At 39.9% G+C, this 17,490-nt stretch overlaps 2 protein-coding genes across 2 annotated transcripts in view; both read right to left on the bottom strand.

The window, feature by feature from the left end:
* Positions 1-12,429, bottom strand: part of ptprq (protein tyrosine phosphatase receptor type Q) — a 55,500-nt gene extending 43,071 nt beyond the window's left edge. Inside the window, exons 1-16 of the mRNA XM_084734113.1 lie at positions 12,385-12,429; positions 12,142-12,267; positions 11,403-11,547; positions 10,987-11,271; positions 10,666-10,883; positions 8,395-8,575; positions 7,772-8,146; positions 7,370-7,681; positions 6,097-6,390; positions 5,275-5,574; positions 3,822-3,952; positions 3,295-3,424; positions 3,037-3,190; positions 2,143-2,249; positions 1,328-1,425; positions 707-875 (exon numbers count right to left, since the gene is read on the bottom strand). Of these exons, the coding sequence (XP_084590239.1) occupies positions 707-875; positions 1,328-1,425; positions 2,143-2,249; positions 3,037-3,190; positions 3,295-3,424; positions 3,822-3,952; positions 5,275-5,574; positions 6,097-6,390; positions 7,370-7,681; positions 7,772-8,146; positions 8,395-8,575; positions 10,666-10,883; positions 10,987-11,271; positions 11,403-11,547; positions 12,142-12,267; positions 12,385-12,429 (3,070 nt within the window). The remainder of the gene's footprint in view (positions 1-706; positions 876-1,327; positions 1,426-2,142; positions 2,250-3,036; positions 3,191-3,294; positions 3,425-3,821; positions 3,953-5,274; positions 5,575-6,096; positions 6,391-7,369; positions 7,682-7,771; positions 8,147-8,394; positions 8,576-10,665; positions 10,884-10,986; positions 11,272-11,402; positions 11,548-12,141; positions 12,268-12,384) is intronic.
* A 2,102-nt stretch (positions 12,430-14,531) lies between these two features.
* Positions 14,532-17,490, bottom strand: part of otogl (otogelin-like) — a 34,888-nt gene continuing 31,929 nt past the window's right edge. The window contains exons 56-57 of the mRNA XM_084734477.1: positions 15,409-15,488; positions 14,532-15,307 (exon numbers count right to left, since the gene is read on the bottom strand). Coding sequence (XP_084590603.1) covers positions 15,107-15,307; positions 15,409-15,488 — 281 coding nt within the window. The 3' untranslated portion in view covers positions 14,532-15,106. The remainder of the gene's footprint in view (positions 15,308-15,408; positions 15,489-17,490) is intronic.

The raw sequence follows: 17,490 nt of genomic DNA, 5'->3' as shown, positions 1-17,490 counted from the left end.
TATTGCATAATGTGGAGTAGCCTAAAAATAATTCAATATTATTTATAATCCATATAGCCAAGCCCAAATGGCCATATCTATAATGCATTATAAACATACTTATAGCATTGTGTAATTATAGCTGTAGAATTTCGAGTTATTATGATACTTGACCTTATGACATTATAAAATGCATTATAATGTGCCATGATTATTGTTATAATGCAGAGGTTTTCAAAGTGGGAGGTGGGCAGTTATCATAAGGAGCTCAGTTAGAATAACCCGTGTGTGTGTGTGATTTGATTAAAGAGATAGTTCAGATACCATAACATTGAGGGATTTGTGTTGTTTTTCCTACTTTCCCGGAGTCAGAAACTAATAAATGCCTTTGGGCTGACTTTTTTTTTTTATGTATGTGGCATTGTCTGAGGTTATGTCAAACAGCATTATTAGGCTTTCTTGGCTAGACTGCGATGTGTCTGTGAGATTAAATATTATAATGATGATCCCGAAGGCTCCAGGAATTGAGAAACTATCAGTGCTTCTAACTATGATCATACAGTGCTTTAAGCAGTTTATAACACATTACAAGTATGTAATAATGCATTAAAGAACGTGATGAGGGTATAATGACCTAACTAAAGAATCACCAACAGGTTTTTGTATTCTGACAGACTGTACAGAGTTTAAGCTTGTGTGTTTTTGTGTGTGTGTGATTGTCTCTTACGTGTGCTGAACTCTCTGTGGACTGCCTGACTGGTGTCTGAGCCCAGCACACTCCGAATGCTGACACTGTAGTCTGCCCCCGGGATCAAATCCTTGATCTCATAACTTGTGCCCCGGACAAGCACCTCAATCCACGATTTCCTGTTCACGGACAGCAGGCCAAAAACAAGCTGAGAAAAACAAAAAGAAAATTTTAGAGTTCTTTTCAGGGGTTTTGCAAAACCCAGCTTAAGCTTTGAAAACTGACTGCGCACATTTTTTGCTTCATCAATCCTGTCTATCTATCTATTTATCTACCGGTGTCTCTCATTTATTTCCATTAATGTGGGTTTGTACTGGGCGTGGATGTAATGTGCATGGTCATTCTTCCTGGACATGGCTTTACGGAGGTCATACATCTTTTAACAGTCGGTAACTGAATCTGTGGTGTGCTGGCAACGGTTGCTAAGTAACCAACAGGTGAGTGTGGAATCTGACGCAAGTGGCCTCATTTACCCTTGACAAAAAACATAATTTTGAGCAATGCATGTGTAACACAAATGGCAAAGACATACACCATTATGCACATCTGTCTGGAAGTTACACTCGGAACTGGACAGGCACAGCAGTATACAAGTCTTACCTTGTACCCCTCCACCTCTCCTGGTGGTGGTCCCCAGGTAACAAAGACAGACGTCACTACCTGCTCTGAAAGAGCCACTTCCTGCGGCACCACTGGGACTGGAGACAAGATTCCCATTAGTGTGTGACACCATGTGCTGACACTTAATCATCATCCGTCATGCTGAGTCTTACACATGTGAACACAGGTGTAAAGTGAACTTTTTAATTACTTCTATTCTGGGAGGCGAAGAAGTACTGAGATCAAAACATAAATTTGTACCTTGACTTTAATGTGAACCATTTCTAAAATAATTTTATTAAAAAATAATCAGCATTATGATAATTATTCATAATGTGTTATGTAAAAGCACTGTTGAACAGCATTAAAATCAAATACTGAAGACTAAAACACACATGCATAATTTCCTTTTCAGCTGGTCCTTCTATGGCTCAAATCTTATGCTCTAATTTCTATTGTGACAATGATTTATTTCAAAACACCATCCAACTCTGACACAATAATGTAATAAAATGTTATCAGTGAGGGGAACTAAGCCTGAAACTGAGTCGAGACAAAAATAATTTCCTTTTTGTCTCTCATGGTTTACCCAGGAACCTGCACTCCTTAGAGAAATCTCTAAATTCTGTCTTTCTAATACTCTATGTGATAATGCTTTTTCAAGTTGCATTTGCATGTTTCTGCTCTCCTGTGACTATTTATTTCCTGCTACATTAATTTTGTAATCCAAACAATTTTCTTTCATTCTCTCTCCCACACATATGCACATGTGGGCACACACACACACAAAAAGACTGCATATGTTTTACACTTACTAGTATAGAGGATCATTGTAGCAGGTTTACTTTTTTTGTCCCTGCTGGTGCTCATCACTTCAATTGTATACTGGCTTCCGGGAGCGAGGCCTTCAAAGCAGAAAGATCTGTCAACACACACACACACACACACACACACACACACACACACACACACACACACACACACACACACACACACACACACACAGCTGGCAGTTAGTGTTTTTAAGCTAAAGCTTTGAGTAATCCATGTTGCAATCAGTTGTTGTACGACAGTGTATTAGGGCCTGAAAACTGAGATGGGGGAGAAGATTAATATTTGGAGAAAAATATCTGAATTTCATATCAAAGCCACAAATGTCTGAGACAAAATATCTCAAAAAATTTGCAAGAATAAACTCAGAAATTCTCTACGATTAAAGTCACAAATGTAAAAGGTCAAAGGTCAGTGACAGTTCACATCCATCCCACTCTTGTGAACATAAAACCTCAGGAAAGCTTGGAGGGAATTTCCTCAGATTTGGCACAAACATCCACTTTGAGTTCAAAGATTACTGTAACCTCACAAAACATGTTTTTTTTCAATTCAACTCAAGAATTTATGTACCAACTCTGACAAAATGTCACACAAATATCTAATCTATCTAAGAAAACTAGCAGTGCTGGAGAGTAACTAGTTACGTGTAATTAAATTACAAAATAAATCTATTTGTAATCTGTTACTATTACTGAGAAAAAAATGTAATTAAATAATAGTTACTAAATCAAATGTTTGTGATTAAGAGGGTTACAACCAAATATTATTATTATAATTTTTACCTACAATGGCCCCAATATGCCGATAAGTTTTGTGGTGATTGTAATTCCAGTCTCATAATAATTTGTGTACTGGCTGGCGAGAGTGAGACTGACCTGAGCTCCTGATGAGAAATAATCAGCTCTTGATTGGATGTTCTGTTTCTGATTGACAGGATGAATCCGCTCACCACTCCCCTGGCCATACTCCAACAAATGCATATGGATGATGTGGTTTTATTGACGAGCGATACCTCCACCGGGCTGGGAGCTGGCACATGAAAAAACACAACACGTAGACAGAGGTTAGAAAGGAAAGATTGATCAGAGTGTGTTTGTGTGTGTGCTTGTGTGTGTGTGTGTGTGTGTGTTTACCTGCAGTGATGTTGATGGTGACGGGAGAGCTGTCTGTGAAGGACTCCTTCTCTGTTCGTACTGCAAAGTGGTAAAGTCTGCCTGGAGTCACACTAGAAAACACTGCACTCTGACTGACAACCTTCTGCACCTGGGGCACACACATGATATAACCAAATAAGAGCCTTATTTCAATTCTTACAATAACAGCATTAGGTAGAGGGGGGTTACTTTTTAGAGTCTGACTGATGCTTGACTTTTGGTACAGATTTTGATATATTGGCCAATATCCTTTATACAGAATATATTATTCTAACATATCCCAACATATCACCGCAAATCAGACAAGATACTGTATGTGCTGATGCTGATATAGACCAATATAGTTATAGAAACTGCTGATTAGTGTCTTACTCAAGGCATTTTATTAGTCAGTTTCTGTCTTCAATCACACCTTGACAGGTACTCTAGTAAATCTAACATTAGCCTAAGCAAACCTGCTCCTTAAATTTAATACAGAGGAAAGTATTCTTTTTTTGTTTGTTTACCATGTGTGAATGGTCACGGTTGAGGCACACGACCTCGTAGCTGTGAGCCTGTCCTTGTGCTGGATCCCAAAGCAGCTCTATGGATGAATCCGTCACCACACCCTCCCTCACTCTGTTTGGAGGAGCCAGACCTAAAATCACAAACCACATCCCACAACTCATCCTGTAATTATTCCTCTAACGCACTGAAAATACTAATTACCTTCAGTTGGGAACATGTTTAAAAACCCAGGGATGTGATGATGGTTCATTTATTAGAAATAAAAGAGCTGAATCATTACAGCAGTAATGAAATTAATTTGTTTACCAGTGTTACAAAGTAATAATAAATCATCATACAGAGACAGGACAAAAAAAAGCCACATAAAAGTCATAATTTTGTTTTAAAAACAGATTTAAGGATGATGTTAATTTGTAAATCCAAGCCCTCTGGGCCTTCTGTCTTACTTTGATTTAGTACCACAGGCAGAAAAAAAGCTCTGCCACATCAGTGCTAGGCCTTGATGGTGGGTTGGCCACAAAGGGATCTGTTGGCCTTAAAAAGCACACTGGCTCATGACAAGATACAACATCTAATAAACAATATGATATCTCTCTTTCAGTCTGATGTGTTCAGTAAATATCATGCTATCCCCAAAAACCTTCAACATGAATACCAAAAAGGTATCCAGTAAAGTGGTGACTACATTAGAAAGGATTAATTGCTGCAATCTGCACAAGATGATGATGAGAAAAACAGTACCTTAGCAAATAAATCACTTTCATGATTTCTGGGGCTGCCCCTCTATTAGTGCTTACTGGTAGGAGCTATGGCATGTAAAGAGAAGATACTGCTTGTAAAATTTCCACTTAAATTTGAAGTATTGTACTTGGGGAAAACTAACATAGGTATACAAGATTTGGAGACAAATGTATTTGTCTGAGGGGTGGACGTTTCTGTGCTTCACTGGACAATATGAACAAATTAATTAAGTATCTGCAAAAGTTTTACATGATAGAACACCGGTAGTTGATGCTAGCCAATTACCAAAAATACAACTCCAGCCAGCAAACACTCACTGATGCGATCTACAGGCACGTTAAAATTCCAGCAGACAACACAACGGCTAGAAAGAGTGCAGAGACGTGGCTAGTTTTATCATACTTGATGATCAACCACAATCTGTCATGGCGCATATGCAGATGGCAGCTATCCAAATTCAGGAACTGGATCAGAGCTGAAAAAAGTAGATTGTGTATGTCTAAGATTTATGCAATTAGTTGTGCAAAAGAGAAAACTGGTGGACCGGATGGAGGGTTAATGGGCCCACTATGTTGTGAAATGAAAGAGGATATGACCCTTTATGTTTTTGTTGACACCTTCAGGATAGAAACATTTAAAATATTTTGCTGACATTGGAAATCTGACTAGTATGTGCATTAGTATGTGCATGCATCATCAGAGGTAACTCACCTGTTCTAATGGGGCGGGTGTAGTAAGGTGGTCCCAAATGCTCTCGACTGGTGCTGTGCACACCGAGCTGGTACTCTGAACCTGGACTGAGGTTGCTAAGAGTTATGATATTAACACCAGCAGGGAGGGAGTACCGGTCACATGTGTACTGACATGATCCTGCACACACGCTGTCACACACTCCTGGACATACACACACTTTCAGCCCATCAATCAGACCTCGGTGTGGACGCTGGATGTACAGTTGAGCAGAGTGTGTTCCCACTGACAGAGGGACTGCTACCTGAACTGGCATAGGATCTACACATGCAGAGGGAGAAAAAGAGATAGTGACAATTTAAAAGATCAGCACAAGAAACTAACATTGTTAAAAGATAGGTTCACAATTTTTTAAGTCTGTCTTTCACTATATGAATGGTCAGTTTGAACACTGAAACATGTTTCTCTTCCTGTAATGATTCATACTGGCCATGAGGGACAGAATCCACAGTTCTCCTTCTATCAAATGTGTATTCAAAAGTTTATCTCAAGCCAATATGAGGTTTTCGCTCTCCAAATTAGTCAGATCAAGAGGAAATCTTCCAGAGCTACAGCTTCAGGCTGTCTCAGACGGCTAAAGCCTCATATAAGCTTCAGACAAACATCTGAATGCATTTGTGCACGAAATGAGGACTGTGGATTTCTTCCCCCAACGCTTACATAAAAAAAAAAGATTTGCACGGCCATCTTGTACTGGCGGTATGAACAAAAAAATAACTGATAATTTAAGACAAGCTAAACAAAATTGCAAACATTTTAAATCAGTATCCTTGTTTCTCTTACCTGTGGTGTGTACGGCGCTGGTTTTCTTGCTCGTGTCCTTTCCCCTCAGTGAGACCACTCCGACCTCATAAGTTTGACCTGGAGTACATGTGCCCAGATTAACACACAGGGACTCATTGACCCAGTATGCACCGGGACTGGACTGGTTTATCCACAGTGAAGATGGAGTGGGGTAAATGAGCGGGTGGGATGTGATATAATAACCATCTGGTGGGTCGTCAGGTGGACTTTTCCAACAGACTGTCAGATTTCCTGTCGTGCTCAAAACCATCAGACCACCAGGAGCCCTCACCGCTAGGAGACACAAAAGGAGAATCTTCTTTACTTTTCAGCCAACATGAGTCAAAGCAAATTCAGGTCAAAGTTCATACTGTATGTTTTAAAACATCTCCAATTTATCTTCTTTGCTTACTGAGATAGATCAGCAATTTTTCATGTATACAGACTGTATTATTTATCATCTTAATAACAAAGATATAACTAACTGTGTAATTAATGATTTTGGTCAAATGTATCTTGAAAAATGCCCTTTAAAGCAAAGATCATGCAAACACACCTGGAATACCAAACAAGCCGATTTAATAACAGTTTATTAAGTCACAAACAATTCTACTGAACCCAGTGACTGGACCGTTGGTATGAAGTTTAAGATGTTAAGCGGCTTATCCAAATTACTTCTTCATGCTGCATTTATCTTGAGAGGATGCCACCGCGCTTTTAGCACCTTGTGATGAGGTGGCGCTTCCTCCCAGAACTGAAGACACCAGTCAGATTAACAACAAAATGACTTCATCTTCACAACTAAAGTCCAGTCAAATATCAGTAGACATTGTGCTGTCTGAGTAAATAAGATTTTGTTCCATTTTCTTTTATCAAGTTTTGTCTTACATTGTAATAAAATGTATTTTTTGCAAAATATGGTTGCTATGGTAATCAGAATGCCAATCTGAAATGGTCCAATATCCAGATTTCTTCTAAATATATTAAGCTATTTATTTGGCGCTTCATCACAAAATAAATAATAAGTTAAGTATGCCACCCCAACAAAATATATATAGGTATATGTACTTTTCTAAATAAAAAAAAAACTTTTGCTCTAGTATCCAACATCTGACAAAATAATACTTTGCAAATAGTTTTTTTGTGATTTATGGAACTATATAATAAAATTATAAATGGTATTGTGCATGTTGGCTCATGACTAACTGGGTCACTTCAATATAATAGAGCCAAAATTAATGTTCTAAGTGAAAAAGGCCTGTTACATGCTTACCAGTCTGCACAGTCACAGACGTCTGTCCGCAGCTCTCTATCCCGTGCTGGGTGACTGTGTAAACTTCAACACTGTATTTCCTGTGAGACTCCAGTCCTCCAATCACAGCAGTGTACGACCGCGCCCCACCGGCCTCAGATAATGTGGAGATGTTGGTCATTCCCACTATCCTCTCTTGTGTTGTAGACATGTCTTCATAGCACACAACAAATGTCCATCCAACCTTTATTTGCGCATCTGTGAGCATCCAGTGGACACTAATCTGACTGACAGTAACAGGGCCAAAAGTGATATTTTGAGGAGGAAGAGGTCCTGCAAGAATGAGAACATAAATATTTGAAGATACACCTGTGAACATCAGATGTTGCTTCCATGTCTGTCACAGGTTATCAGCTGACTCACTTGTGTATGCAGTTCGAGTTTGTCCCAAACTCCAGGTGGAGCCAGCAGGGTGAGCAGCTCGAAGGGTGAAAGAATAGACGCTCCCTGGAGACAAGCCTGCCACAGTCACCCCTCTGGAGGAGAGGGAAATGGGGACCCTGACAATCTTTTTAGCAATGCTCTGGCTCCATGTCCCCCTTTTGTCCTCTGGCTTCCTGCTTCTGTCCTCTTCGCCTTGACCTGACTCTCCATTTGTCTCCTCTTGGTACTGGAGGCATATTTCAAAAGATGAAAGATTAAGTGAGTTCAAGGGTGAGAGGTCACTCCAATGAAGCTCTACCTGTCGCTCTGTCACCTGAGCCAGGTCAAAGGAGAATGAGGAAGGGACTGGAGGAGCTGTGAATGAGGGAGAATAAGAGAAGCAAACTGACGATGAAGAAACGGAAAGAAGTGCTCACAAATTATATGGTTTAGGTTAACTATTAAGTGTTTTGCATTGGTTATTTACTCAGAGATTGGGCAAAATCATTCAAAATTAGGACATAGAAATATTTATAAAAATGCATTGATCACATAACACATACACCTAATGTATGCATAGTAAATGCTATGGTTAATTAAGGTGTATTACACAAATTATTTACACTGGTACTGGCAGATGAAGGGTAAGGGGATGTTACAGAAGAATGGAGTAAGAAAATGTCCTGGTCCTGTGGCATTCCTTTGAAGGGCAAAACAGTCTGTCTGATTGGCTGGCAGCGATGACATCAGTGTGTTTGTGTGATTGTGGGCTGAGCCGTCAGACCAGAGAGGTTGTCCCTCCTCCTGTGAAATGACAGAAGAGAGAAATCACCAGTTCACTGTCATTAAAGTGAACACATCAAAAACAAAACTCCTCTTTAAGGAGTAACTGCTGACACACGCCTGTTTAGAAAGTAAACTACTCTGCCAGAAAATCACGTTCCAGTCATGCCCTGCTCATCAGAACTTCATTGCCATCTTTAAATCTTACTTTCAGGCTGCATAAAATCAAGTCTAAATATCTTTGTGGTCTTGTTGGTATATGTATTTTTAACGGACCTCAATTCACATTTGGTCAAGGCACTTTAAAACAAGAATGGCTGTTTGAGTCAAGATTCAAGAGATTTTATTGGTCACATACATATATAAGTACATATAGTGAGATACTGTTGTGCCAAACTCCAGGGTAAAGCACAATACAAGTAAAAGAAATTATAAAAGCTATAAACAACATCCCAGATAAAAAATATAACCAAATAAGTTTACTACAGTTAAATGTGAACGGTGCCAAAAAAGTAGCAACAGTATTTAAATGGCTAAGGACAATAAACATAGCAAGAATTAAAGGATTTCTGTCCAAACAAGACACAGAACGCTTTCATTTTCAGCAGACTGGACTATTGTAATGGTGTCTTTGCAGGTCTGAGCAAAATTCAATCAGACAGTCGCAGCTTGTCCAGACTGCTGCTGCCAGAGTCCTCACTAACAGCAAGAAACTGCATCACTTTACACTGGTGCTTAAATCACTGCACTGGCTCCCCGTGTGTCACAGGATAAATCTTAAAATCCTGTTACCAGTTGATAAAGCACTAAATGGTCTCAGGCATCTCTGATTTACTTACACGTTACGATGCACCCAGACCCCGCAGATCATCTGGAAGAGGTTTACTCTGTGTTCCCAAACCAAGCAAGGTGTGAGCTCATTTAAATCAGGGCTGAAAACATTATTGTTTACTGCAGCTTTCTAGTGAAATAGATACATACATAACTTCTTGTTAAAGTAATTTGTAGCTATTTTCATATTAGTTTACTTTGAGTTTGTTTTTTATGTCTTTTAAATGCAATTTCTGCAATGTTTACACTATTTATTGGCTTTTTTTTCCCTCTCATTTTATGATCTCTTAAATGCAATTCTAACATTCTTGTATTGTTTTATTTTAATGTATTTCTATGCTCCTGTAAATCGCTTTGAATTGCCTTGTGTCTGAATGATGCTATATATAAACTTGCCTTGACCTGCCTATAGTGCAAGGGATCGTATAATGTCTAGATAAGAGTCCTGGGTTATATTGTCCTTCAAGAGTTTTTTGTTCATTGTTCAAGACTCTGAGAGCCTGTGGGAGGAAACTCTTCCCGAGTCTTTCAGTGTGTAATCTGTGGCTGCGCAGGCACTTTAAAGGTTGGTTTTGAAATGTTAGAACAATTTGTATCTACAAGATCTGTAATCCTACAAAGAGTATTAATATTTTATACATAATGTGCTTAGCATATTCACTTCAAATACAAAACTATTTTGGTCATTTTCTTAAAACACATCAGATTCATATTAATTCTCTATAGGCAAAACCTTTGTCATTCCCTTTGTATAAATTCCTTTACGCTAAAACTACAGTGTGGAAAAATGTTTCTTCTCCTTGAAAGTGTCCTGCTGGATTTGAAATGACAATGTTGTGCAGGAAAGTTAATTATACAGTAGGATATTTTTAAATCTACTGTCCTGCACTTCGCTTCCCACATACTGTGTTCCTCTATATCCTACGGGAACAAATTCTGCATGATTTGTAGCACAGAAGAAAACTACTTAACTCCAAGAAAGTATGCAGTGTTTCGTAAATACTTAATCAAAAGGTTTTCTTGACAAATCCCTCTTTAAATTACTAAATAATAAGTTTTTATGACAACCCTCAAATGTGATGTGAGAAAAAGTTTTTAAATAATATATAAATATGCACATTCTCAAAGAAACATTACCTATTCTGACAATATAAATGAAAAAATAATCAAAGTGACAATACAGCTACTATTTAATATGACTCTAACTGACAGGATGAAAGGAAAATAAGGATTTTCTCCTTTGTATCTCATATTAAAATGTGTTTCTGTAATGAGACTACCTGCTGGTCATTGAGTCCTGTCCACAGTAGCAGCAGGTTGTTGTGGCTCAGCAGGTGAGAGGATATGAAGAGGAGATCATCCAGGGTCTTCAGGTCAGCCAGATGACTTCCAGCTGCCAGGGCTCTGCAGCTGTGCTGGGCATCATTCCAGGTCAAGCCTGCCCTCCTTACAGTGTAGCAGCTTCTCCCATTGGCCAGCCAGCCAGGCGGGCACTGAGCTGGAGACAGAAATCATCATTATCAACTAATACTGGCAGATTCCAGTTTACAGGTTAATAGTTGTGATTGTGTGTTTTGCAGTAAAGCAAATGTGCACAGTACCTGTTTCCATGCCAATGTCCAGTCTCTGCTTCAAGGTCAGATGGAGGTGTTTGAGGACTGTCATCACCACAACTTTGGCCTTGAAGCGTGTGCCAGGTGGGAGACTTTTCACTGTGTACTGAGATTTTGCCTCTGATGAGTTAATGTTGAAGACGTGCGTGACAGACTGTGTGTGAGTGTTGTAGAGACTCAAGGTGGATAGGCTTTGTTGTCTGTGAAGTTTCCACGTCAGGAGAAGAGTTGTCATCGTGCTGTGCACATTAAGGGAGGACAGGGAGACTGGAACTGGACATAAATGCAGAGAGGAAGGAGATGAGACAAGATGAAAGATGGTAACATCAATAAGCATCGATTAATAAACAAGTGTGTCATTTTCCTCCAACAGGACTGTTGTATTCATGTTCACAGACACTCACTTAAGCGAAAAGTCTTTGCCTCAAGGGCAACATCATTTCTGTTGGCTCTCAGTGTGATGCTGTATCCTCTTGGGTCCTCAACCAATCGCAGTGACATTTTGCAGTCAGGAGAGCATGCTGAATGATCAATGGGCTCCACATACACCTGCAGAGACATTGGAACAAATAATTTAGTTTCCAAACTAAGTAAACACACTAATATCAAAGCACCTTCAACTGATCCCCCCTCTGCAGGAAAGACAGCTGAGAAATCACTGAGAACAATAACATCCATATTATGTGCAATTATACTTTTCACATCATGTGTAATATTATTTTCAATATCATGTATAATATTACTTTGACTTATCAGCTTTTAATCTCATGCACAGTATTACTTTTCATTATTATCATGTACAATATTACTTTCATATATTTTGCAGTATTACTGTTTAATATCATGTGCAATATTACTTACAACAACATTGCAACAACTCCTTTTTTCTGTTTATTTTAGTTTAGTTTACTTATTTTACTTTAACTACATTACTTTTGTGTTATTCTATTAGGTGCTGTTTTTAAGCATTTATTACTTATACACTTAAATGTATTATGCTCCTGTTTTTATTCTTATCTCACTGTAATTTCTGAGTAATATCTAGCACAAGAATTTCTTTCAGGATCAATGAAGTTGAAACCTTTTCTTAATGCAACTACATCAGAGTATATCTGCCATTATCACCTGAGCAGGTGTTCTTACCAGACGGTTACCTGCAGTCCTGCAGGTGACTGTGTAGGTGTCTGCATCTTTAGTTGAAGGAAAGGGATGAAACACAAGTTCAACCTCAACAGGGTTTAAATGCTGCTCACAGGTAACCAAGATCACCTGAGGAAGAGAAAAGTAAAGTGCTGTCACACAAGCCAAAACTTACATGGGGAGATGAATAAGCATTAAGAATATTAAACATAAACGGTTTTAAAGTTTTGTATATCCTTATCTTACCTGACAGAAACCAGCAAGTAACAACAGACGCGCTGCTGGACCCATTGGGAAATGTCACTCCATCTCATAAAGCAGTTCCTGATCCACCTGGACTCATACAGTCACTTTCAGCGCGAGAAACAGCGGATCCTGGCTGTGCTTTCAGCCATTGGCAGGCTCATAAGTAAAGCCGAGACAGATGTGCGTAAACATCGGTTGTGGAAAGTCCCTAACTATTTGGGTCACTGACGCACAGCTGAGCGGCAAAAAGTTAACTTTTTAACTACTTTTTTTAGGACTTTAAAAGTGTATGCAAGTAAATTTATAACTACCTCGCTTTCTTTAATCCTGGGGAAATCTCCTCTTGTTTGTACTCCAGTTTCACGCAGAGCCTGGACTTTGAATTTAGCGCGCACTCGCGGACCGCGTCAGCGTGCAATGGCCGTGTCCCTCTTGCAGTAAACCCTTACTTATGTGAGGGAGGAGACTGTCTTCAGAGAGAGAGAGAGAGAGAGAGAGGGAGATAGAGAGAGAGAGAGAGAGAGAGAGAGAGAGAGAGAGAGAGAGAGAGAGAGAGAGAGAGAGAGAGAGAGATTGTGTATGTTTGAGTTCAACCCAATTTGTTCTGGGTCTTTGTGGGGATAAGAGCAGCTCACCATGGCAACCACGGGCACATGGCCACTCCAGAGCCGGGCTCCTGAGGAGAGGAGAGGCGGGGAGGCTGCGGATGTGGGGCGTGCTGAGGGGAAGAGGAGAGAGATGAGCGATGTGGGAAATTGAGATGTGCTCAGTGGGAAAATTCAGCGGTGTTGCACATAATAATAACAAGTAATTGTGCCAGAAAGTGTGCAAATGAGTCAGTGGTGCTTGTTTTGGTAGTCACTAATTAACTGTTAAAAGACCACATCTCACCAAGTAATAATAATCTATGATATCTGCTTAAATCTGCACCATCTGATATCTTTTTTTAAGCCATTTTATGAGTTGTATTAACTGACCATTTCTAAATCCCGTCCCTTTTTTGTACTGTGCTCCAGTAACATTGCTGCAGTATCTGTTCAGCCATTGACTGGACACCTCGAACTGCAAACAAGGTTAGTTATGACACTTTCTATGAGGAGTTTATAATTGTAAAACCGGACTGAAGCCAAGAAAAGCTATTTAAAACTCTGTGACATCATCATAATTTAAGTCTTATCCCACAGGCAGCATCAAGGGGGAAACACTGCAGCACATATTCACTGGGCCATATAACCAGGAAGTTAACCAGGAAGCTAAAAAGCTATTTTGTCTTATGAGCCAGGTGAGCAATTCTCAGTATAGACTGAGTGTATATTAAGATGTGAATATATGTCACTTTTACAGTTCCCCCAGCAATGTCTTTTAACCGTCTTCAAATTTTGGTGTTCTTTTCAACATAGCCTTGCCTAGCACATGGCATATTTAAATACAAATAACAGGAAAAGGAGAAAGTCGACTGAGGTATCAAGCTTGTCCAACTGTCATTTGAATGGACTAAAAAAGGGTCTGGGAGGGTTTCCTTCAGTTTTCTTTATTTTTCTTTCCTCTCTTTCCCAGATTTCCCTTTCTTGGTAAAAAGAAATGGCTCAACTGAGACAGTTTATTACTTAGAAAAAAAACTGCAAACAAAAACAAACTTTTCAAGGGCCCTTCCCCCACCAAGGCCCTGGGCTAGTCCCACTTTTTTTCCCCTCGAAATGTCCCTGGGCAAAGTCATCAGCTTCATGCCTCTGGATGACCAACAGTCCAAGCAGCTATGTCTAAGATTTTGTTTTCATGAGTTCTTATAACCTCTAAAATAAGCATGTGTTGCAAATTGTTCCTAACAGTGCAGTGGTGAGGATGGTTTGGCATGGACGTGGGGTGTGGTGGAAGTGCTGGCCCATGTGGAATGAGAGGAATGTAAGAGGGAGAAATGATTGACAGACAGAAAGCTGAGTCCACTGAGGGGTTCTGTTATGAAGAGGTGACTCCCACACTGCAATAACCGCTCAGAGGTGAAACGCAAACACATGTCAGCACTGCGAACGCTGAATCAGGACGAGTATGTGTGTAATGAGGGTTTGAAAATAAAAAACAAAGAGGTTGTCTGAAAAGGACACACTGCAGGTCAGTCTTGGAATAATTCAGACAAAAACACTGTTAAATCTTTTATTCACCTACTTTATTTCAAAATAAACTACAAAGAGGGCAAAGATCACATTTTAGCAACTCATTAAACTTTTCTAAAGAAACAAGCTATTGCATAACACTTTCATTTGTACAAAGGCTAAATTTATCTCCTAAAGACAAACCAAAATGCATATACAGTGTTTGAACCCAACAGCGGATATATAAAAAATGCAGCAACTGCTGTGTCAACATGATATCAGTTGTTAATATACATTATAGAAGATGATAAGCTAATGGCATCTTACTATAACATGAAAGCTCTAAAAAAAAGCTGACAAGCTGACTGGGTTGGCACAGCAAAAAAAATACAGACTAATGTGCGGACAAAACTACTTGAAAACAATCTCCCACTTACATCACGTCATTTTCAATATTTTTTAGTTACAACTACGACTCAAAGTCAGTGTTGTAAAGTGAACTATAGTGACAAACAAAATGAAACATGGCTGGTGTTCAACAAGTCTGACCCCCACCCCTCCAGTCATCCCTCTATTTATACATTCTCTTCTCTGTTATGCTCTCTTTCATTTTTCTGGCTGGACTCCTGGTTTTAGTTCCACTGGCAGGAACAGTCCAGAGGCTCTTGGAAGTTGTACTCCACGACTGTGGCGTTGCGAGAACAGTAGAGTGTGATGGAGCGGGTTTGTAGTCCACTCTCGCGGCAGCACTTACAGAACCGGGCGTGACTGTTGATGTTAAAGTTGAATATGGTGGCAGACGGACATTTCCCATCGCAAGAATATACTGTTACCTGCAAGAGGAGGGAGATAGGATGATGACAGGAGGAGGCATGAGGTGTAATTGTAGGGTTTTTTAATTTTGTTATCTTTTAATGTGCCTTTCTTCTCTCACCGGTGCATTGCTCCTGCAGTCGTCTTTTCTAATAGTTGTCCGAATGGCCACGCGTTTGCATGTCTTACCATCCTCTTTACCTACACACATTTTCACACAGGAGTAAGATGCATACATACTCAGAAGTAACTCCAGACACACAGCACTTTCAGAGAAACACATCCCTAACACAACATACCTTTAAAAGGGATCATTCGGATTATTCAAAACGGGATTGTATGAGGTAATTATCAATAGTTAGTGTATTAGCTACGGCAAATGTCAGCTGGCACATCCCCGGTTTGGAGAAGCAGAGAGGGGCACCGACATGGAAGCTAAAAATGTACTGCTGTGGACGGGGTCAGCAACAAAATGCATTTTAGCGACTTACAAAAGGTCAACAGAAAAAAAATCTATATCACTTCATGAGTTTAGAATATAATATAGAAAATATTATAATATTTAAAGACACCTCAGTCACGCAATAACTAAAACAAACTAACCAGTACATGGCTTAGCTTCCATGCTGGTGCCGTCTCTGCTTCTCCAAACAAGGGGCATGTCGACCGCCATCTACTGTAGATAATACACTGACTATGGATAAGTACCTCATATAACCCCACTTCAAATAATGTGAACTATCCTTTTTACAGCAGAAAAAAATGAAGATACAAGTTCAAATATACACAAAGAAATGCACACACAAACATGCTCACACACTCTTTGATCATTTTACAGAGGAGACCTGCCACTCAGACAGCCCTGAAAGGCCTATTGAGCAGGGCTCTTTGTTGCCCAGCAGTAGGAGCTTGCTTTGATTGACAGTTGGATGATGGGGGGCACAGTTCTCACAGCGGAGATCCGGCTCTCCTATTGGCTACTGACCTAAATTTAACCTTACTTTTAAGCCAATCAAAGCTGGTCAAAAGGATTCTGTGTAGGGCTGGAATGTATGAAAAGAGTAGATGATCTCCAGTTACTTCTTAATGGATGACTGTGTAAAATTTCAGCTTATTTCATCTCACAACTGGCGTTAACACCTTGATTTGTTACAATATTTATCAGTGCATATTGCCAGATGGACATTCTGCAAGGTTATGTGTTATACTGTGTTTTGAGGTTTAACCAGTGAGAGGAAAAAAATTAAAAGACATGACATAAACACAAAAATAGACTCACACATTCACACACAAGCTTGAAAGTGCAAGTGAATGAGTCACTGTGTGTCAGGATGCCAGAGAATCATTGTAAGTGGGAACAGTGCAAGGTGGTGGTACCTGTGTCACAGTTAGTACTACCAGTGGGGGTTACGGGATTAACGGTAAATGGTAAAACACCCACTCCAGAACCTGGGAGCGTCGTCAGGACCGCAGCCGTCCGGTTCAAAGGACGTCATGAGGACATAGACAAGGTTACGTTTGGTTCAGAAAACACAGTTCAGCGTCACACACAAACACACAGAGGAAGGATGGAATCAGTGCAGCTGGCATGCACATGGATTTCACTTCTTTTTTTGGGTCACTCTGGGCAGCCAGCCAAGGAACGCAGCCATTTGATGTACTACAAAGAGAAGCTCAGCAGGGCAAACTCTAACCCCTGAAACATCTCGCATCCTCATTGGTCAAATGCTCACCGTGGAGCACCCTGATTGGGCAAACTGCAAGGTCACTGCTCAAGCAGGCAAGCGGGCAAGGCTGCAATGCCGAATCCCCAGAGACAAAATGTCACCACTGCATCATTATTAGTCATTTAATCCACACAACATGAAAATATCGTGTCTTATTTTGTAAAGTACACATGAAGAACACCTCACAGGTCATCATCCTGAAAGCACAAGTTCAGGTGGTTACATATTGACTTGGTAATGACTACTACATGTTAAGTGTCTTCATAGTATATCAATCTGTTTATTTCTAAATATTTCTTTCAGTTTTCTACCAAATATTTCTTCTGCTTCAGCTGTGCTGGCTCCTGAAAATGTCAACAGAAGATTTAAGGACAAACTGATAAAGCCAGTGATTGTGGGAAATGTAGTGATAGGCCAACAACAGGCTTTATCTCCACCCTCTACAACAGGCCGCCCCCTCAACCATTCAGCCAATA

Source organism: Lutjanus erythropterus, chromosome 13 (assembly GCF_056507025.1).
Source record: "Lutjanus erythropterus isolate fLutEry1 chromosome 13, fLutEry1.hap2, whole genome shotgun sequence".
NCBI lineage: Eukaryota > Metazoa > Chordata > Actinopteri > Lutjaniformes > Lutjanidae > Lutjanus > Lutjanus erythropterus.
This window is presented reverse-complemented; position numbering and strand designations above follow the sequence as displayed.